This window comes from Bactrocera dorsalis, chromosome 2 (assembly GCF_023373825.1).
Source record: "Bactrocera dorsalis isolate Fly_Bdor chromosome 2, ASM2337382v1, whole genome shotgun sequence".
Lineage (NCBI taxonomy): Eukaryota > Metazoa > Arthropoda > Insecta > Diptera > Tephritidae > Bactrocera > Bactrocera dorsalis.
The window spans coordinates 76,570,126-76,592,594 of NC_064304.1; the positions used below are offsets into that span (position 1 = coordinate 76,570,126).

At 40.9% G+C, this 22,469-nt stretch overlaps 2 protein-coding genes across 5 annotated transcripts in view; both read left to right on the forward strand.

Annotated features, from left to right (window-relative positions):
- The window catches only part of LOC105231136 (ubiquitin-conjugating enzyme E2 G1), a 539,049-nt gene that overhangs the window by 96,390 nt on the left and 420,190 nt on the right, over positions 1-22,469 (forward strand). The window lies entirely within an intron of this gene.
- Positions 1,454-22,469, forward strand: part of LOC105224969 (glucoside xylosyltransferase 1) — a 36,472-nt gene continuing 15,456 nt past the window's right edge. Inside the window, exons 1-3 of one of the 3 annotated variants that reach the window (XM_049450163.1) lie at positions 1,454-1,751; positions 1,809-2,097; positions 8,106-10,150. In XM_049450163.1, coding sequence (XP_049306120.1) covers positions 1,621-1,751; positions 1,809-2,097; positions 8,106-8,597 — 912 coding nt within the window. In that variant the 5' untranslated portion in view covers positions 1,454-1,620 and the 3' untranslated portion in view covers positions 8,598-10,150. Of the gene's footprint in view, positions 1,752-1,808; positions 2,098-8,105; positions 10,151-22,469 lie in introns of those variants that run through there. The other 2 variants (XM_011203256.4, XM_011203248.4) reach the window with 2 other exon arrangements.

A 22,469-nucleotide genomic window follows, 5' to 3' on the forward strand; every position in this document is an offset into this window, starting at 1 on the left:
GAGCAGACGTTCCATTGCCCGACCATGAAGAGGTTTGAATAGCAATTACCCGCCTAAAGAACAACAAAGCGGCGGGGGCCGATGGACTGCCGGCCGAGCTATTCAAACACGGCGGCGAAGAGTTGATAAGGAGCATGCATCAGCTTCTTTGTAAAATATGGTCGGACGAAACACCAACAATTGGAGTTTATGTGTGCTATGCCCAATTCATAAAAAAGGAGACCCCACAATCTGCGCCAACTACCGTGGAATTAGCCTCCTCAACATCGCATATAAGGTTCTATCGAGCGTATTGTGTGAAAGATTAAAACCCACCGACAACAAACTGATTGGACCTTATCAGTGTGGCTTTAGACCTGACAGACCAGATATTCACCATGCGCCAAATCTTGGAAAAGACCCGTGAAAGGAGAATCGACACACACCACCTCTTCGGCGATTTTAAAGCTGCTTTCGACAGCACGAAAAGAAGCTGCCCTGGCGTTAAAGTCGCCAAGCACGATTTTGACATCGTGGTGGGGGCATCTCTCATAAGTGCGCTCCAAGCACTCATAAAAGTCATCTTTGGTCACATCATCCTTCTCTTCCGTCTGGGCGTGGGCGCAAAACAGCGATATGTTGAAGAACCTCGCTTTGATGCGGATTGTTGCTAGACGTTCATTCACCGGAGTGAATGATAGTACTCGGCAGCGGAGTCTCTCTCCCACAACGAATCCCACACCAAACTTGCGCTCCTTAATATGGCCTCAGTAGTAAATGTCACAAGGTCCTACTTGTCTTTGCCCTTGTCCCGTCCATCGCATTTCTTGGACGGCGGTGATGTCAGCCTTTGTTTTTACGAGGACATCCACCAGCTGGACAGCGGCCCTTCCCAATTAAGGAACCGGACATTCCAGGTACATGCCCTCAGTTCGTAGTCCTTATTTCGTCTGCCATGGTCGTCATCAATAGGGGGGTCTCTCATCCGAGGCTTGTTGTTCCTTTTCAGTGGTTGTTTTTTTTTTACGTGGCGGGTTCCAAACCCAGCGCACAACCCTGCCGAGGGGATATTTCGCCTTCTCACTTTAGCTCGCCTTCAAACGGATGTTCTTAGGCTACCCAGAGGATACTTGGTCAAAGACAGGAAGTCGCGAGCTGCTTGAGTCATATGTAAAAAAATCGTTTCTGGCCACTCCCAAGTGAATGGCGATCAGAGAACTTTCCTCACTTGCGTGAACTTCTTTCTACACATGACTCCATCCCCCAATTAGTATGCTATATATTGTATTCCATAAGCAATATGGAGTCTCCACAGGCAATACGTACAGCAATATAGCGCCAATGAATAAGTTAGTGAATTTTAATTAGTTTATATTGCCGTGGTATTTGTTTACGTCTTAGTTGTATATTAGTTTATATATGTATTGCTTCATTAAGGTAAACCGGCCGGTGTAATCCACATCGACCAACAGGGGGCATCAGTAGAACACTAAAATTATTACATAAATAACATCTATTGCCTGAACTCCTCTCTGTCATTTTATCCTGATAAAAATTATTGTCTACGAAGACCCTCGTAATATTAAGCTGCCCTGCACTTGTTATTTTTATTTATGGAACCGATCAATAAAAATATAAATAATGCGAATAAGATTTATAAGTATAGTATTTATTCTTTTATTAATATGCTTTTGTGTAGTCTTTAATCGAAACGTTCTAAATATAAATACTTCGTTAACCAGTAACATGCGTTCTAAAATAGATTGGTATGAGTAAGTAAGAGCATCATAAAATATTACGGTTTAAGCTATAAGAAAGCTTTATTTAAGGTCTCGTCCATGTTACAATATAGCGTTAGTTGTGTGCGGCCATCGATTATGGGAATCACTTGTGATGATAAAATCAGTTCTGCTTTTTAACAAATATGACAAAGGCAATTTGCATTTCTGGATATTTTCTGAGGATAAACTGATAACTGAATTTGTTGAGCGTTTAAATGATTGGCGAAATTTAGTGCATTTCGAATTTGATGTACTGCCACTGACTTTTCCAAAAAACAATAAAGAAGAGTGGCAATCTCTATTTAAACCTTGTTCATCACAGAGGCTGTTTTTGCCGGTAAATAATAGATGTATTAAATTGCTGGGATTAAAATTGAATCCTCAGATTTCGGGGATGGAAGGACTGCGATTTAGAATAGCATCCCCCGATTTCGTGGTTAAAATGGGTATGGGCGGATAGAGGAGGTTCTCCAGAGGCCCTATTCTGTATCTCGATTTGTAAAAATATTCTATTCGAAGTTCGGATCTACTTTATAATTATGCGAAAATTGGACCACCCTGTGCCTGAATAAATACGTACAATTTTCGTTTTTTGCTTTCTAACGGGTGATTTTTTTGAGGTTAGGATTTTCATGCATTAGTATTTGACAGATCACGTGGGATTTCAGACATGGTGTCAAAGAGAAAGATGCTCAGTATGCTTTGACATTTCATCATGAATAGACTTACTAACGAGCAACGCTTGCAAATCATTGAATTTTATTACCAAAATCAGTGTTCGGTTCGAAATGTGTTTCGCGCGCGTGTTTTGTTCAGCGATGAGGCTCATTTCTGGTTGAATGGCTACGTAAATAAGCAAAATTGCCGCATTTGGGGTGAAGAGCAACCAGAAGCCGTTCAAGAACTGCCCATGCATCCCGAAAAATGCACTGTTTGGTGTGGTTTGTACGCTGGTGGAATCATTGGACCGTATTTTTTCAAAGATGCTGTTGGACGCAACGTTACGGTGAATGGCGATCGCTATCGTTCGATGCTAACAAACTTTTTGTTGCCAAAAATGGAAGAACTGAACTTGGTTGACATGTGGTTTCAACAAGATGGCGTTACATGCCACACAGCTCGCGATTCTATGGCCATTTTGAGGGAAAACTTCGGACAACAATTCATCTCAAGAAATGGACCCGTAAGTTGGCCACCAAGATCATGCGATTTAACGCCTTTAGACTATTTTTTGTGGGGCTACGTCAAGTCTAAAGTCTACAGAAATAAGCCAGCAACTATTCCAGCTTTGGAAGACAACATTTCCGAAGAAATTCGGGCTATTCCGGCCGAAATGCTCGAAAAAGTTGCCCAAAATTGGACTTTCCGAATGGACCACCTAAGACGCAGCCGCGGTCAACATTTAAATGAAATTATCTTCAAAAAGTAAATGTCATGAACCAATTTATGCGTTTTTTTTTTAAAAAAAGTTATCAAGCTCTTAAAAAATCACCCTTTACAACTGTAAAGCTATAGAACATTTTATTCGAAAATTGGCTTGAAAATCCGAAAATGGAGTTACAGAATATAAAAAATCCGAACTCGAGTAAATTTTTTTTCGAATCGACTTACAGAATAGGCCCCAGATCAAGAATATATATATATGTACATATATGTATAGTTGCCGCTGGCTTATGGATTTTGAGATATTTGCATTTAAAGTTCAAAAAATTAAATAAATTTATAATGCATTTTACATTTACATTTTTAACTTTTATATCCACTAACACTTCACTAATTCGTTTTTAATCATTTTTATTATATTAAATAGTGCAAAAACAACTTTAATTTCATATCAAACTTGGGTTAAAATCCATTTATTGGCCAGATTACGATTCTTTTGGCGCCGTGATTTGGGGGTATAATCTGAAAGAGGATAATCTCTGGATTAAAAAATGCAGACACATATACCCCTCTTACACTTATAGTTTACGAGATATTTGTATTTAAAGTTCCACAATTTTATATGCAATTCACTGGCATTTTAGTTTTTTTTAAATGACAAATACCAGTTTTGCCACAAATTGTGTTTTGAAAAAATTATCAAACAATTTTCTGCTTAACATATATAGAGAAAATAGTACAAATGGTTTTTGCATGAAGATAAAAAAATGGGTCGGCTTTAGTATACCATCCCAGGATTTCGGGAATAAAATGGGTATGGTCGGATAGAGGAGATTCTCCAGATCACGAATATATATGGTTATAGCCGCAGGAAGCTTATAGTTTTTGAGTTATTCGCGTTTTAAGTTGAAAATTTGCAATATTTTAATTACATATTTTCGATATATAAAATTAATTTTGCACTTATATTTTTCACTTTTATATACATTAACACATCACTTATTCATTTGCACACATTTATTTTATATAATATAGTTCAAAAATAGCTTTTAATACACATTTAAATTATTGTTGAATTTGATTATTTAAGAATAACAAATGAATTGCAAACTGTCATATAATCAGTGTTACCTTATCGACATCATTTGTAAAAATAAATGTGTCAAATAATCAGTGTTACTATAGTAAAATATTTTACAAACTAAAATAAAAAAAAAATATATAAAGAAATATTATACCCTAAATGCAGGAAACATAATTGTTGACGCCGCCCCCGCCCAATTTCTTTGCCACGTCTGTATCGGCAGATCAATCTTTTCTCTTTCTCTGTTTCGAAGTTTTTTCGAAGTTTGAATTAGCGCGCAACTAAACACTAACTAAATAGTTGCGCGCTCTCTCCTTTTGCGACATCTCAGCGATACAGACGTAGGTAAGTGTTTGTCCAATTTATTATATTTAAAATATATGTATTATATGAAACCCTTTGTTTTATTTAATATTTCTGTGGAATAAATTTGCGCCGACCGTTTCCCCACGGCCAACCACAACTTTGGAACGAACGAGCACCGTGCTCCACCACCCGAACTATCATTGGTCCTTCGAGCCGGATAACAGGTAACAAGTGAATTTTATTTAAAGTGAAAGTGCATAATTTGCCCGCTTTTGCAACTCGCAAGTTACAGCCAAACATATTTTGGATTTGTGCTCTGCAAGCTATAAGGCAATAGATTTGGTTAATTTGTGCATCATTTATGTACAAAACCCATTGTGCTGTGTGAAGTGGAGACCAAAACTTATTTTTGGCACTCTACCCACAAATCAAAGCACAAGATTGCAGGTAGTATTGCACTTCATTTAAGTACAACAACAAATACACCTGGCAAATGCACTTATTTCACTTTACAAAAAAACCACACTCTCTGTTATTCGAGAAAGTATTAAAAATTTCTTGGACGCACAAAATCGTCTGGAGCGTCAAAAATCTCTCTCGGTTTTTTTGGCTTTTCTTATAGTCAATTTGAGTCTAGTCGCTCAACTCTGCCTTTCCATATATTGCTCTAATAGCAATAAAGGCAAGCAGCAATAACGCAGCTGCAGTTTCGCGAGTGCCAAAACAAAAAAATATATACAAAATTACAAGTGCAGTGAGTGACACAAAAAAAACTTAGCAGAAAAGTGAGCGACGGCAAGAAAGCCAAACAAAGAAGTGAGAGCAGCAAAGGAAGAGCAGCAAAGCCCAAGCAACACAGGCAAGCAGCAAAGCAGCACAGAGAAGCAGCACAGGCCAAGCAGCCAAGGCCAAGCAGCAGAAGGAGAGCAGCAAAGGTAAAGCAGAAAAGTGAAGTGAGCGACAGCAAGAAAGCCAAGCACAAAAGTGAGAGCGGCATACCAGCATAGGCAAAGCAGCAGAGGCAAGGCAGCGCAGCAGCCATTCCAGAAGGACAGCAACAAGCGGAATAGTGCAGTGATAAATTAGAATAACCCAGTGAACAAAAGTGAATGTGAATAAATTCAAATAAGTGCTTGTGAATTTATTCAATTACTTGTATTGTATTTGTACATTTTAATAAAGCAATTAAGCACAAATCAATTTTGTTTGTGTACATAGTTGAAGACTAGGTGTGCAAGTGCATTGGGCCGATTACCCAGCAAGCACATTGAAAATAAATTTGGGAAAATTACTTTGCGGAAATACTTCACTTAATTTGCAAGTGCAAGTACAAGTGCATTGAGCCGATTACCCAGCAAGCACCCACGAATTAAATTTGAAAAAAATATTTTGAAAAAAAAATACTTCACTAAATTTATTATTTTTTTTGTTCGTTCGAAAATTCACTCTTCACTAAGAAACAACGCACTACTAATTTATAACTTGTCCGGATTGGTTCAATAACTTTTGCAACATATTTGCAAATATTTTTTAAATTTCAATTTCAAGTTTTAAATCCGATTTTGTGCAACATTTTTGCAGTTCCGTTTAAATTTTTGAAAACAATGGAATCAATTAGAGCCTTTACCACAGCTGCAGACGCTCTACTGGAGTTTGAGGAGTCTTTTACTCCAACAGCAAACAATCAAAGTGCCTACTCTCTCGAAGTTCAACAAGCTGAACTGAAATCTCTGTGGGCAGAGGTAAAGTCAGAGTACAAGTTGTGTTTGACAAAAGTGGATCCTTCCGACACAAGCTCAATTGACGACCTCAAACTTAAATATACAAGCTGTTACCACGCTTATGTGTGTTGCGCGGCCTTGATGGGCGAACACATCCACAACCTCACGGCGTTCAACCAAAGCCCTGCTTCAAATTCGACAGTTATTCAACCTGAACGGTTACAACAAACTGTAGAACCCGTGAGGTATACCATCAACCTACCGCCATGTGATACCGAAATATTTCATGGCGATGTTTTACAATGGCCCTCATTTAGGGATTTATTTGCCGCCATTTATGGGAATAACCCAAGGCTATCTCCGGTAGAAAAGTTATTCCATTTGAATCAAAAAACGCGAGGTGAGGCAAAAGATATCGTTTCGAAAGCGCCACTGACGAATGACGGATTCGCATTGGCTTGGAACAATTTGTTGTGTAGGTATGAAAACAAGCGAGTGCTTGTCAACACACAATTAAATTTACTATTCAAGCTTCCGCACATCTCTACAGAATCTGAGACCGAACTCAGAAATTTACAGCGGGAGATTAATAGCTGCATTTCAGCTTTACAAATACATGGCATCAATACAGATAGCTGGGATGCCATATTCACGTATTTGTGTTCTATCCGACTGCCGGACTATACACTGTCGCTTTGGGAACAATCTCTGGATTCGGATTCCGAGATCCCAAAATGGGTTGAGTTAGACAAGTTTCTAACCAAACGGGTTAAAACGCTTGAGAGAGTATCAAACCTCAAAGGCGATTTGGGTACTCAACCCAAGATCAAGTCGGCTGATGGTGAAGATCGGATACCAACCTTGCAATCAAGGATTGGATCCAGGCCCATCAATTCCCATCACGCCAAGACAAACCATATCAAATGTAAACTATGCTCATCTCAATCACACATTTTGAAAACATGTCAAAGATTCATTGAGATGCAGCCTAACGCACGGTTAAATGCTGTCACAAAACTCCACGTCTGCCTTAACTGTTTATCAGACTCACATGAAGTCAAAAATTGTAAAAGTATGTTTAATTGCAATAAATGTAAACAGAGACATCACTCTATGATTCATCGGGATCAGAGTGAGGGAATAGCTCAGATATCTGACAGCACAGACACTACTGAGATTTCTACTAAATCTCATGTGGCCTCTATTAAGGCCAATGTTTCAAATGTGCCTACCAGACGAAGCATGCTCTTAGGTACAGCCATGGTGACCATATGTCACAACGAAAGCACTTTCACTGTCAGAGCCCTGATTGCTTCGGGATCTGAAGCAACCTTTGTAAGCAATAGTCTACAAAAACGCTTACATCTGGCAACCAAAAAGGTCAGCGCGCGAGTTGCAGGATTAAATAATACCGTATCAGGACAAGTTCATTCGGTATGCTCGATCTCAATTGGCTCGCCCCGTAACAAAGGCTTGAAACTAGAAGCGGAAGCTTTGGTACTGCCAAAATTGACTGGACTGCTTCCATCCAGATCAATTAACTCTTCAATTTTAAAAAGGTTACCTAATATCCCCTTAGCGGATAATAATTTCTATACGAGTCAAAGGGTTGACTTGTTGATCGGAGCGGATCTTTACCCTAAAATCATACTAAACGGGGTAAAATCGAAAATCTTCGGATCGCTGGTAGCACAACGTACAGTGTTCGGTTGGATTTTTACAGGTTCCGTTCCCTTTGAAGAAACGAAGATAAATGGCAAAGGCGACGGACAAAATTCAACAATGACTCAACAACAAACACAAAACCATTTTTGTAGTAAAATTAATACTAATTTTATATTTTTACAACAGAAACCACATCAACAGCAGCAGCAGCAACAACAGGATCAGACTAACAATGATGGCGAAACAAATGATGCGCCCGGCTCATCGCATCACACCGATACGCATGGTGGCGCATTTCGAGCTCCCGACGTTGGGATGCAATCGCACAACGGTGACCACGTATCTGGCAGTGGTTCGTCACAACAACAGAATTCGATGCCACACCTGCAGGCATTCCACAGCGGGCTCCACTCGCATCTGTTGCGCAGCCAACAACATGCTGCAGCCGCAATGCAACGAGAATCCGCCAAAGCAAAAAGGCGAAAAAATCGTGATCCCGATGAGCTCTTCTTGCTCTCACTCTACGAGGAGATCAAACGTGTGCCCGAAGAGATACGACTCGATGTCAAGGGCAAACTCATACAGGTGCTCCAAAAGAACCAGAAAAACCCACCGGTGAAACATAAGAAAGCCCAATCACAAATGACTAAATACAACTATCACAGCACGCTCCAATAACGCATAGCATGTATCAGCTGCAAAAGAAATATGACGAGGCCACGACGTATTCGGGCCCCTCTCAACCGTGTCAACCGACGTCAACAGTCAAGCAGCCGCAAAGCTCTGACCAACGATGCCTCTCCCGCATACCACACGCCCAAGATCGAGCCAGACTCGAGTCGTCTCGCCGACTTCGGCGTGCTGGTAACTTCCTTTCGGATTGGCGGCATGGCAACGATCGACTGAGACTCGATTCGTCTCAGCGACATTGTCCGGACCGAGCGGAACTCAATTCGTTCCGCCGGCCACCCCATCCGAAGCGAAGGCGTGGACGAGACACTCGTCGTCAAGCCGATGCACGCCGTATCATCAAGGATAGGCACGCAACACTACAGTCCATCCACTGTTATCCTCGCCTCCACGATTTCACGATTTTCACGTTTACAACGTCGTCCATTACCACCGACGCCAGTAAGGTCTCTGGAGGACCACACATTTCAACTTTTCCAGAACCTAAAACTGGCAGACAACGATTTGTCAAGGTAGCGCCAGTCGAGATAATCTTGCGAGCAGACGTTTACTCCCGGCTCATATTGCCCGGATTACAACCAGCGTCAATGGGCCAACTCATCGCCCAAAATACGACACTGGGATACATAATATCCGGTGTCGTATAACATCGGCACAATAAAGTGCACTGGCTGCCAACGCCTCTCACATTCACCACCTACCAAGGATCGAGTTAGACTCGAGTCGTCTCGCCGACCTCGGAAGGTGGTGACTTCTATGCAAAATGGCGGCATGGCAATGACCGACTGAGGTTCGATTCATCTCAGCGGCATTTCCCGGACCGAACCAGACTCGATTCGTCTCGTCGGCCACCCCATTTGCAAAGAAGACGTGGAAGAGGAAGTGCAGGAGCCAGTTAGTTAAGTTAGTTTTAAGTAATTGATTGTAAACTGCATTTGCAGTAATACTGCAAGGCGGGGAGAATGTTGACGCCGCCCCCGCCCAATTTCTTTGCCACGTCTGTATCGGCAGATCAATCTTTTCTCTTTCTCTGTTTCGAAGTTTTTTCGAAGTTTGAATTAGCGCGCAACTAAACAATAACTAAATAGTTGCGCGCTCTCTCCTTTTGCGACATCTCAGCGATACAGACGTAGGTAAGTGTTTGTCCAATTTATTATATTTAAAATATATGTATTATATGAAACCCTTTGTTTTATTTAATATTTCTGTGGAATAAATTTGCGCCGACCGTTTCCCCACGGCCAACCACAACTTTGGAACGAACGAGCACCGTGCTCCACCACCCGAACTATCATCTGCCGATACAGACGTGGCAAAGAAATTGGGCGGGGGCGGCGTCAACATTCTCCCCGCCTTGCAGTATTACTGCAAATGCAGTTTACAATCAATTACTTAAAACTAACTTAACTAACTGGCTCCTTTGATAAACATTAAACAAAAATATAAAAAATTTAAGTGGCTGCCAATGTAAAAATTAGTTCTACGGGAGAAAAAAAATGTATATACCCGGTGTTGGACCGACCAGGGTTTTTTTTTTTTTTGAAGCGCGGCCGAAGGCCGCCCACGCAAAAAGGATTTCTACGCGAAAAAAATTTGGTACACCCCGGTGTTGGACCGACCAGGGTTATTTTTTTGAAGCGCGGCCGAAGGCCGCCCACGCAAAAAGGAGTTCAACGCAAATAAATTCTGATACACCCTGGTGTTGGACCAACGAGGGTTATTTTTTTTGAAGCGCGGCCGAAGGCCGCCCACGCAAAAAGGAGTTCTACGCGAAAAAAATTTGATACACCCCGGTGTTGAACCGACCAAGGTTATTGTGTTTTATAGGTTGTTGATTTTCGTATTTGGGGTATAATCTGTTTCCTTTATTTCATTTAGTTATTTTACAAATGATGTTGATAAGGTAACACTGATTATATGTTAGTTTGCAATTCATTTGTTATTCTTAAATAATCAAATTCAACAATAATTTAAATGTGTATTAAAAGCTATTTTTGAACTATATTATATAAAATAAATGTGTGCAAATGAATAAGTGATGTGTTAATGTATATAAAAGTGAAAAATATAAGTGCAAAATTAATTTTATATATCGAAAATATGTAATTAAAATATTGCAAATTTTCAACTTAAAACGCGAATAACTCGAAAACTATAAGCTTCCTGCGGCTATAACCATATATATTCGTGATCTGGAGAATCTCCTCTAACCGACCATACCCATTTTATTCCCGAAATCCTGGGATGGTATACTAAATTCTTCCCCGGCCTTCGGCCGTGCTTCAACAAAAATAGCCATGGTCGGTTCAACACCGGGGTGTTCATAGTTCTTTTGTGTAGAACTACTTTCTGTACTGGAGGCCTTCGGCCGCGTTTCAAAAAAAAAAATAATCCTGGTTGGTCCCACACCGGGGTGTTCATAGTTCTTTTGTGTCGAACTACTTTCTGCACTGTTTGGACCTGCAAAATAGTTTTTAAAGTATATTTATTTTCTTAAAAAATACACAATTAGTATACATTTTTTTTAATTTCGAATGTGTACAGTGTAATATATATTAATTAAAAAATGTGTGAAAAGTGGGTTAAACATAGTGAAATAACAAGCATTGCTTTTACAAAGTTTGAACTTTAAACAGAAATATCTCTACAACTATGAGTCTGAGGAGGGATTATGTGTATACATTTTTTAATCCTGAGGACCTCCTCTATCCATCCGTACCATCAAATCGCGGCGTCAAGAGAATCGTAATATTGCCCATTTATTCATAAAATAAAATGGTTATAAACAAGCATAAAATTAGTCAGGGGTGTTGTGGAATCCAATACAGAATTGCTTAGTTGTCAGAATTGTAAACCAATTCTAATTTTAAATGGTGTCACAGAATCTGATTGAATTTTCGTCTTTTCGAACATACGCAAAACCAACATTCGAACCAGCTGTTTACTAATGTGACAAAACTTGCAAATGAATACATACACGCAATCCTATTAAAGTTTTTAATGAGTTCCGAATTAAAGAAAGATTTTAAGAGATAACATTTATTGAATGAATAAAGACATATTTGGGTGTTAAATTTCGTTTTTTTCATTTTTACGATTTTTCTTAATTGGCGGGAAGGATAGAAAAAAAAACTGAACTTCATATGGTTTATTACCTTTGGCATTAAATTATCTTCTATTTAAACTAAAAAAACTAAGAAAAGTAAAGTTTAAACATATATTTAAAGTAAAAAATTTTTTAGACCAAAATCTGTTTTCTTTTTTCAAATTTTAAAAAATGTTACACTTTTTTTTAATTTTCCTAGTTTAACTTGAACATAAGTTATTAAATAATATGAATCTTTTTTATCTGACAATTGTTTCCCAAAGCAAAATGTAAAAGATTCCGTATCAAAAAAATTTGCGGATGATGTTTAAATATATAGCTATAAACCCTAGAAATTTCGCTTTAATCAATTATTTATTTCCCTCCCAAAAAAATCCATTTTTTAAGCCTCTAAAGCAGGCCCCCCTCTTAAACATCCGCATTTTTCCAAAACTCAATAATTAAGATATTTCTTGTTTTATTCTCCTATAGAAATAAAGGTAAATTAATTCGTAACAATAAAATAACTTGATTTCTTGACTGGCATTTCAAATCTGTGTGCGACTATCTTCTTGATTTGTTTCTGACAGCAAAACCGATACAAATTCTGTTTCGAATATCACACCAATAATATCTGAATTCATGACACCTAATGCTTTTTTTGATCGGTTTCAAGTCTGATTCCGACAACTATCAGATTCCACAACACCCCTGAGTGTTATCATATTTTGCAATGGAATAAAAATAAGAAAAAAGATAGATTATGACGTCATAACTAAATTCATTACCGTGTGATGAGTAATGTAAAATTTTTCAGTATTTTCATTATATTGATAAATTCAGGGTTATTTTTTTTTTTTTTTTGAAGAGCGGCCGAATGCCGCCAACGCAAAAGAACTGAGCACACAAGGGTGTTGGTCCGACCGAGGGTTATTTTTTTTTGAAGCGCGGCCGGAGCCCGCCAACGCAAAAGGAGTTCAACGCGAAAGAACTGAACACGCCCGGGTGTTGGTCCAACCGAGGGTTAGTTTTTTGAAGCGCGGCCGAAGGCCGCTAATGCAGAAAGGAATTCTATGCGGAAAACTAACGGATTATATATTTCCTGTCATTGGGGTATTACTTGTTTTCTTCATTTCTTTTGGTTCTGAAAATATGAACGTAAGGTAGCACTGATTATTAGTTAGAATACAACCATTTGTTATTTTGTGAACAAAAATAATTGTACAAAAGTTAAATATTGAATAAAAGTTGTTTTGAACTATGTAATATAAAATAAATAGTTAGAAACGAATAAGTGAAGTGTTAGTGCGGTGGATATAAAAGTTAAAAATATAACTATAAAATTAATTATAAATCGGAGAAACACGCATTTTAAATAGGTGAATTTTTGAACTTTAAATGAAAATATCTCGAAAACTATAAGTCAGCGGCAACTATATATATATATATATATATATTCTTAATCTGGAGAACCTCCTCTATCCGTACATACCCATTTTATCCCCGAAATCGGGGGGATGCTATTCTAAAATTTACCCATAAAATTGTTTCACATTTTTCACTTTATATATTTAAATATACACTCTAAACCCTGAAATAAATTCATAATTTACTTTTGTTTTGTTATATTTTAGCTATATTTATGAATTTACAATTCACTTATAACACTCATCGTTGAAAAGGTTAAATTGTTTACAATTATGAGGAAAACGAGCGTTGCCACATCTTAAACACCAAATATGTAAGATTTTCCACTATTTTTTTTGTTTGTATTTTCGCGTGATTATTATTTTTTCTATATTAACTAATAAAAAATGCTTTCTTTCCTTTTTCCTTATACATATATATATATATACGAGTATATTTATAATATGTAATTTATATTTGCTATACACAAATAAGTAAATCTGTATGATAATATTATAAAATGTTTCTTCATATCGAAGCTACTGAAGTACTTTCGCGTAGTAGCCTTCGCCGCGCTTTAAAAAAATAACCTTAGTCGAGTCAATACCCACCCATAAGGGTGACTGAAGTTCTTTTGCGTAGTACTCCTTTCTGTACTGACGGATTTATTATTAATTTGTTTATTACATTTAAATAAGCAAATATCCATATGCATGGAAATATTGTTTATATTTTAATATGATATATAATTTATAGACGCTTGTTTTTACTAGAATTAGAAGAAAGAGGAAGGAGGTAGCGCTCCATTTCCTCATAATTGTTAGCCCACAAATGATGCTCAATCCTTCTTCTTTCACCGCTTACGCGATTATAGCCGAGCCAACAACAGCGCGCCAGTCGTTTCTTCTCTTCGCTACGTGGCCCCAATTGGATATTCCAAGCGAAGCCAGGTCCTTCTCCACTTAGTCCTTCCAACGGAATGGAGGTCTTCCTCTTTCAGACAAGGCGACTTCCTATCGTGCGACTTCTTCAATGTGCTGCTGGAGAAAATTATTCGAGCTGCAGAACTTAATCGAGCAGGTACAATCTTTTATAAGAGTGTACAGCTGCTGGCGTATGCCGATGATATTGATATCATCGGCCTCAACACCCGCGCCGTTAGTTCTGCTTTCTCCAGGCTGCACAAGGAAGCAACGCATATGGGTCTGGCAGTGAACGAGGGCAAGACGAAATATCTCCTGTCATCAAACAAACAGTCGTCGCACTCGCGACTTTCTCTCACGTCACTGTTTACAGTCATAACTTTGAAGTTGTAGATAATTTCGTCTATTTAGGAACCAGCATTAACACCACCAACAATGTCAGCCTGAAAATCCAACGCAGGATTACTCTTGCCAACAGGCGCTACTTCGGACTGAGTAGGCAATTGAAAAGTAAAGTCCTCTCTCGACGAACAAAAGCGTCGGGTTACCAAAATCAGACATCGCGGCATAAAGGCAGCTCCTTTACGTGCTGTCGAAAACAGCTTTGAAATCGACGAAGGGGTGGTGTGTGTCGCTTCTCTTTTCACGGGTCTTTTACAGGATTTGGCGCATGGTGCATATCTGGTCAGTTGTTGATTTTCTAGGTCTAAAGCCACACTGATAAGGTTCAGTTTGTTGACGGTGGGCTTTAATGTTTCACACAATACGCTCGATAGAACCTTATACGCGATGTTGAGGAGGCTTATATCACGGTAGTTGGCGCAGATTGTGGGGTCTCCCTTTTTTTGAATTGGACAGAGCACACTTAAATTCCAATCCATCACCCCCGTTGGTTTGTTGTTCTTCAGACGAGTACTTGCTATTCGAATCTCTTCATGGTCGGGCAATGGAGCGTCTGCTCCATTATCATCGGTTGGGGAATTGTGTTCGCCTTCTCCTGGCGTTGTGCTTTACTGCCATTCAGCAGGATGGAGAAGTATTCCCTCCATAATTTTAGTATGCTCTGGGCATCGGTTAGCCGCCGAATTTTTCCGTAGAATTTTCGAGCATTACCCCTGTCGCCCAGCTTGTCAAGCTCTTCGTTCTCACGCGTTTTGGCTTCTCTCTATTTCTGTCTGCAAATGCGTCTCGTTCCCTCTTCTTCGATCTCTTCCTCTTGGTCGATCGTTATATTGCGAGGTAAGCAGTCTGTTTTCTCTCCGCTGCGACACGGCACTCCTCATCGTACCAGCTGTTCTTTTGCATTTTCTGAAAATCAATGGTTTCGGTTGCAGCTGTATGTAAGGAGTGTGAAATGCCGTTCCACAGTTCCCTTATACTGAGTTGTTGACGAGTGCTCTCAGAGAGCAGGAGTGCAAGTCTAGCAGAAAATTGATCTGCTGTCTGTTGTGATTGCAGCTTCTTGACGTGGAACCTTCCTTGTGTTTGTTGTCGTGCGTTTTTTGCTGCACAGGGGTGGGTGCGAATCTTAGCTGCAACAAGGTAGTGGTCCGAGTTGATGTTAGTAGACGTGCCTTCCGTCCATCAAATTCTTAAATTTTCAAGTTGATCCGACTAATAGTTTCGGAGATACAGCCTTGAGAACTTGTGCACCTGAGGCTAGCTAGGCTAAGTGCGCCGTCTTTAAACGCGAATTTCTCAAAACTATGTTTTCAAAGTCGGTTTTAAAGATTTCTCGCGAACTACTAAACCGTTCTTGATTAAATTTTACACAGTTCTTCGAGATATCATTTACGAGGTCTTGAACGAAGGATTTTTTTTTGAATTCTTCTTCTTCTTTACTGGCGTAGACACCGCTTACGCGATTATAGCCGAGTCAACAACAGCGCGCCAGTCGTTTCTTCTCTTCGCTACGTGGCGCCAATTGGATATTCCAAGCGAAGCCAGGTCCTTCTCCACTTGGTCCTTCCAACGGAGTGGAGGTCTTCCTCTTCCTCTGCTTCCCCCGGCGGGTACAGCGTCGAATACTTTCAGAGCTGGAGTGTTTTCGTCCATTCGGACAACATGACCTAGCCAGCGTAGCCGCTGTCTTTTAATTCGCTGAACTATGTCAATGTCGCCGTATATCTCGTACAGCTCATCGTTCCATCGAATGCGATATTCGCCGTGGCCAACGCGCAAAGGACCATAAATCTTTCGCAGAACTTTTCTCTCGAAAACTCGCAACGTCGACTCATCTGTTGTTGACATCGTCCAGGCCTCTGCACCATATAGCAGGACGGGAATTATGAGTGACTTATAGAGTTTGGTTTTTGTCTGTCGAGAGAGGACTTTGCTTCTCAATTGCCTACTCAGTCCGAAGTAGCACCTGTTGGCAAGAGTTATCCTGCGTTGGATTTCAAAGCTGACATTGTTGGTGGTGTTTACGCTGGTTCCAAGATAGACGAAATTATCTACAACTTCAAAGTTATGACTGTCAACAGTGACGTGAGTGCCAAGTCGCGAGTGCGACGACTGTTTGTTTGATGACAGGAGATATTTCGTCTTGCCCTCGTTCACTGCCAGACCCATTTGCGTTGCTTCCTTGTTCAGTCTGGAGAAAGCAGAACTAACGGCGCGGGTGTTGAGACCGATGATATCAATATCATCGGCATACGCCAGCAGCTGTACACTCTTATAAAAGATTGTACCTGCTCGATTAAGTTCTGCAGCTCGAACTATTTTCTCCAGCAGCAGATTGAAGAAATCGCACGATAGGGAGTCGCCTTGTCTGAAACCTCGTTTGGTATCGAACGGCTCGGAGAGGTCCTTCCCGATCCTGACGGAGCTATTGGTCCCGCTCAATGTCAGTTTACACATCCGTATTAGTTTTGCGGGGATACCAAATTCAGACATTGCGGCATAAAGGCAGCTCCTTTTCGAATTACAACTTAAAATAAAATGTAAAATTTTCATCGAAATTTGCATTTTTTTTATAAAAGCGTCTGCTAAAAATCCAATTTTCATTTTTTTTCCTTCGTCCAATACCTAGTTTATTGTCTTTACTAAAACACGTATTTTTTATTTTTATTTCAAATGATCCTGAAAGAAGTTCTGCCGACAACGCGGAGGCACCTTTTTTCCGAGGGACTGCCGGAAATGCCGTCGTAATGACTGCCATTTTGATTTTTTTTTGAAAATTTTACAAAATTTTTATTAAAAATGAGTTTTAATTAAAAAAAATTTCATTAAAATATTTCATTTTTTATATGTAAAAAAATTATTAAAAAAATACCGATTTTTGCCCGAGGAAACCCCTGTAACCTCTTAGCGGTTATCTAATCCCCGTTAGGATGGTAAGGGTCACTTGTGTTGTCGTCGACGTCATATAACGGGAGTCCCAAACACTTGTGTTGTCGTCGACGTCATATAACGGGAGGCCCAAACAACGTGCTGTTTCGACGGGGTCGGACCAAAGGGAGGAGGGTGTTAGATGAGTGGGGTTCGTAGGGCATGCAAAGAGGTGGTCAGTGCATGCAGGACATACATTGGGTATGTCAGGGTCTATTCTGGACAAATAGGAGTTTAACCTGCTACAATATCCAGAACGAAGTTGCGCTAGGGTCACTCGCGTTTCTCGCGGCAACTGGAGCTCTTCGTCTGCGATGGGTGGTGATTTGACTCCAAGAATTCCATTTATGGTAAGGGAGTCAGTGGAGGTGTTGATGGCTCCGCTGTGAAAGGCGGTCAGTACCTGTCGAAAGTCAGTTGCGTCTGGTGCGAAGTTCGGTCAACGTACTGTACGACGTCGTCGACGTAGTCAAGGAAAGACCTTTTGATGCTCCTAGGAGGCGGTTCTGCTCCAAGCAGATGGCTGCAGGGGTGATTTCTACGAAAACATCCCAGCAGGAACTGCTTGGAGAGGAGTTCATTTTGCTGTTTTAAAGGGAGCATAAGCGTCTCACAGTGTAGGTGTTCTATGGGAGACATCAAAAGGCACCCCGTCGTGGTCCGGAGTGTAGTATTTTGACAGGCCTGAAGTTTCCTCATCTGCGTGCAACTGCATCCAGGCGACCATATTGGTGCTGCGTAGTTAAGGACCGGGCGGCCGATTGCCTTGTAAGCTGCCAACAACGTTTCTTTGCCTTTTCCCCATGTGCTGCCGTCTAGCGACTTGAGGATTTTGTTGCGGCTCTGTACCTTGCCGATAATCGCGGGGGAGAGAGAAGGAGCATAGACTATCGAAGGTTACACCTAAAATCTTAATGTTATTGACAGTTGAAATTTTGACGCCGTCGACTGCAATATTAAGTTCAATCTATACTCCTTCGTCCAGTTCGTAAATATGGTCGCTGTGGATTTGTGGGGGAAAGTGTGAGATTCCGTGCAGTGAGGAAACGAGAAAGGTCGCAGAGGTAGTTGTATACCTTCGAACACATGCCATCGATTCCATTGCCCGACGTCAATATCTTGCAGTCATCTGCGCACGAGGTTATGGAAACCCCCTCTGGTGGTTGCGGGAGTTTCGAGATGTAGAAGTTAAACAGTAGCGGGGAGAGGACACCACCCTGCGGAACCCCCTGTTTTCGCAGTTTGGATTTTTCTCCAAACAGTACGGCTGATTGACGACCGCTCAGGAAGCTAATGGTCCACCTCTTCAGTCCTGGAGTGAGCGTAGTTTGCTCAATGTACTGCAGTAACGTTGTGTGATTGACTGTGTCAAAAGCTTTTGACAGGTCCGACGCTACGAGGATCGTTCTTTCGCAGGGTGGTTTCTGGTTAAGTCCACGAACTATCTGAGCGTTCATGACGCTAAGTTCAGTGGTGGTACTGTGTACTTTTCGGAATCTACGCTGGTGGTTAGCTAGGCTTAGGTCGTGAGTGAAGGTCGTTGAAAACGTTGGTGAGGTAGCTTACTCCCGTCGAGCCTAGATGCTTTAGCATAAGCATGTTGATTCCGTCAGGGCCAACTCCTCATCGGTGAAAGTAAGTAACGCGCAGTCTATTGGCATTTTGCGCAGACGTCGAGTAACATATCACTTGGTTTTATCTACCGAAGAGTGCAAATTGACGACTAAAGTAGCTCCCTTCTCTGGGTCAGAAGAGGCATGGCTATTGAATTGAACTTCAATTCGGTCATCATGTCTCTTCGGGCTAGACGGTAGATCAAAGCTTACACACACCGGTGGAGAGGTTGCAGAACTTAAGGTGCTCTATCCATTTCGTCCGCTTATGGTGGTTTACCATACGCCGAATCTCCAAATTGAGATCCCTTATTCGGGGATCCCCGGGATCGGCATGGCGTAAGGTGTCGCGCTCGTTAGCTAAAACGGCTGGTTCGGCTGGGAAATTGGGGCGGATTTCCGCTAGCTGCTGCGATCCCCTTGCGGAATTGACGTTCGCCAACGTATACATACGTCCGTAGGAATAGGTAGAGCGTTGAAGGTGCTCTCAGTAAATTCTGTGAAGCCGACGCAATTAGCTTTGTTAAAGTTAATGAAGGTACGGTTGTCCACAGAAACAAAATCAGGAGGCTTCTCGATCGAGATAATTATGGGCAGATGGTGTGATGCGAGAGTTAGCATAGGTCGCCAGGTTATGTTGTTTATCAGACCACCGCTGGCAATGGTAATATCAGGCCAGCTATTACAGGTGCCCATAACTCTGGTGCGGACTTCGTCCTTCATTATGCAGAGTGTCGAATCGTCAATCTGTTCCGCCAGCTCCATCCCCCTACGGTCATTTGACAATCAAGAATGCCGAAGATCGTGGTGCGCATTAAAGTACCAAACGGTATTCACCACGAAGTAGCGCACCTATATTCGGGTGATATCCTGTAGAGCAACATGTTACTGGGGGGTTGTATATATTAAATATTTCGAGCTCGACATCGCCTGATCGGATAGTTATACCCTGACATTCTAGGGTTGTATCCCTGCGGTCGATGCCTTCATCTATGTTGCCTGTTTGAGCTCCTAGGTCCTCTGTTGGCCACTCAGGTTGAGTGGCGGCGCGGTGCGCGAACTATGTACAGATTGCACAGCCGTAGAGGCTTGTGTCACAGTATTGTGCAGGCAACATGGGGCCCGTAACCCGTGGTCCACTCCCTTCAAGTCTTAAGGCCTGAACAGGTCTTAAGATGGCTCCATCCATTGCATGTATTGCACCTGACCGAGGTGGAGTTTGGATGGAGCCTTTTTGCGCAGCAGAAAAATTCATTCGGGCCCGGGTTGGACTCAATGTCAGCACCAGTCAATGCAATGCATTGCTCCAATGACGACAAACACAAATTAGTACTCACCGATCCAAACGGGGTTAGGACCTACTCGTCTTAGGCCTTGTCCCGTCCATTGTATTTCTTGCACGGCAGTGACGTAACCCTTCACTCTAACGAGGACATTAACCAGCTGGGCAGCGGCACGTTTCTAAAGTGACTGGACATTCCTGATGCATACCCTCAAATCATAGTTCTAATTCTATTGTTCTTTTTCATTGGGCGCGGTTTTTACGTGGCGGGTCTCAAACCTAGCGCACACCCCTGCGGAATGGATGATTCGCCTCCTCACTTTAGCTTGCCTTCAAACGGATGTTCTTAGGCTACCCAGAGGATACTTCGTCAAAGACCGGAAGTCGTGAGCTGCTTGAGTAAAAGAATCGTTTCTGGCCAGTCCCAAGTGAATGGCGATTGGAGAACTTTCCTCACTTGCGTGATCTTCTACACATGACTTCATCCTAAAGAGAATACAAGTAAAATTAATATACAATCTGCGTTCCAAAGTAAATAGGTGGCGCCATCTATATGTCGACTGGTGTGTTGGAATTTGCTAACCTTATCGATTGGAAGTGAAATTACTGCATTTTAAATTTCAGTATGTTTGTGTTATCGGTGCGAAAATTAGCTTCGAACAAAGAGCCAACATTAAATTTTGTTTTAAAATTGGTAAAACTTTTACCGAAACGTATCAATTGATAAAACAAGTTTATGGCGATAATTGCCTATCCCGTAGCAGAGTGCACGAGTGGTTTCAACGTTTCAAAGTGGTCGTGAGGACATAAATGACGATCAACATGTGGGCCAATCAAAATTCGTGATCGGCGGAAATTCCATCAAATCAAAAATCAGCCCAAATCATCATTGAAATTCATGAAAATGGAATTGGACATCTCCAAAGCATCGACTCATCGCATTTTGACCAAGCATTTGGGCTTACGAAAGGTGTGTGCACGAGTTGTTATGCTCAAATTGACTGACGACTCAGAATCCAACATTCGAAGGACATCATTAAAGAGGTCAAAAAGGACAAAAACTTCCTTTACAATATTGCGACTGGTAACGAAAGGTAGTGTTTCCAATATGACCCCAAAACGAAACGCCAGAGTACTGAGTGAAAGACACTAGACGAGCCGAAAAATGGAAAAGTCAAAAGTAAAGACAATTCTTTTGTTGTTGTTGCTGTTGTTTAACGACAATGCTAATTTGTTTTTATGACTCCAAGGGTATTGTCCACAAAAAATTTGTTCCACCCGATCAAAACGTTAATGCGGTATTCTACCTTAGAGTTTTGAAGCGTTTGGTGGGCCGTATTCGATGTGTTCGGCCAGAATACCGCAAAGATGAATGCAAGCATCAACTTCATCGAATGACGCTCATGAAAGGAAAGCGTTATGCAGATGTAGAGTCCATTCAAAAGGGTTGCACCGACATACTGGCGGCCATACCTGCCAACGATCTTAAACACTCGTTCGATATGCTTTTGGGCCGTACAAAAAGCTGTATTGGAACAGAAGGAGACTAGTTTGCATAAAACAAATTGATTTTGCCGAAAAAAATCCTTTGTTCAGTTTTTTTTTAAGTCCTGTTTACTTTGGAACGCACCTTATAGTACCAGATCAACCTATTTGAACACAATATTTTTTTTAATGAAAAGTGGTTTAACCTATATAGCTCAGGTGGTTTTAATGGATACTATCATGATATTCGAAAAGAACTCCTTTAATTTTCGAAAGGATGTTTTGGCGGAGTGAACATTATTGTGTGGGGAACCAGGGAATCCTTGTACGCAATATTTATGTTGAGTTTATTATTGTTGAAGAACTTATAACCGCCATAGCCAAAGAAGGGCTACAATTTGACTTTAATTAAAAAAAGATCTTAATTATTATATTGTATTGGCTTGTCAAAAAAGTCTTGAGGTATTTTTTTTTTAATTTTTTTTTATATTTTTTTATTGAAATTGAAATGAATTTTTGATGACTCATGCCCAGCTCTTGACCGATGCTACGGCTGCTACTATGCCGGTCTCTTTCGACCAATTCAGCGATTTTACCGCAATTTTCGGCGACAGGCCTTCCGGAGCGTGGCGCATCTTCGACCACCTCTACACCAGAACGAAAACGTTGAAACCATCGTTGTGCGGTGGAAATGGAAACTGTATCGGGTCCATGAACTGCACAAATTTTATTGGC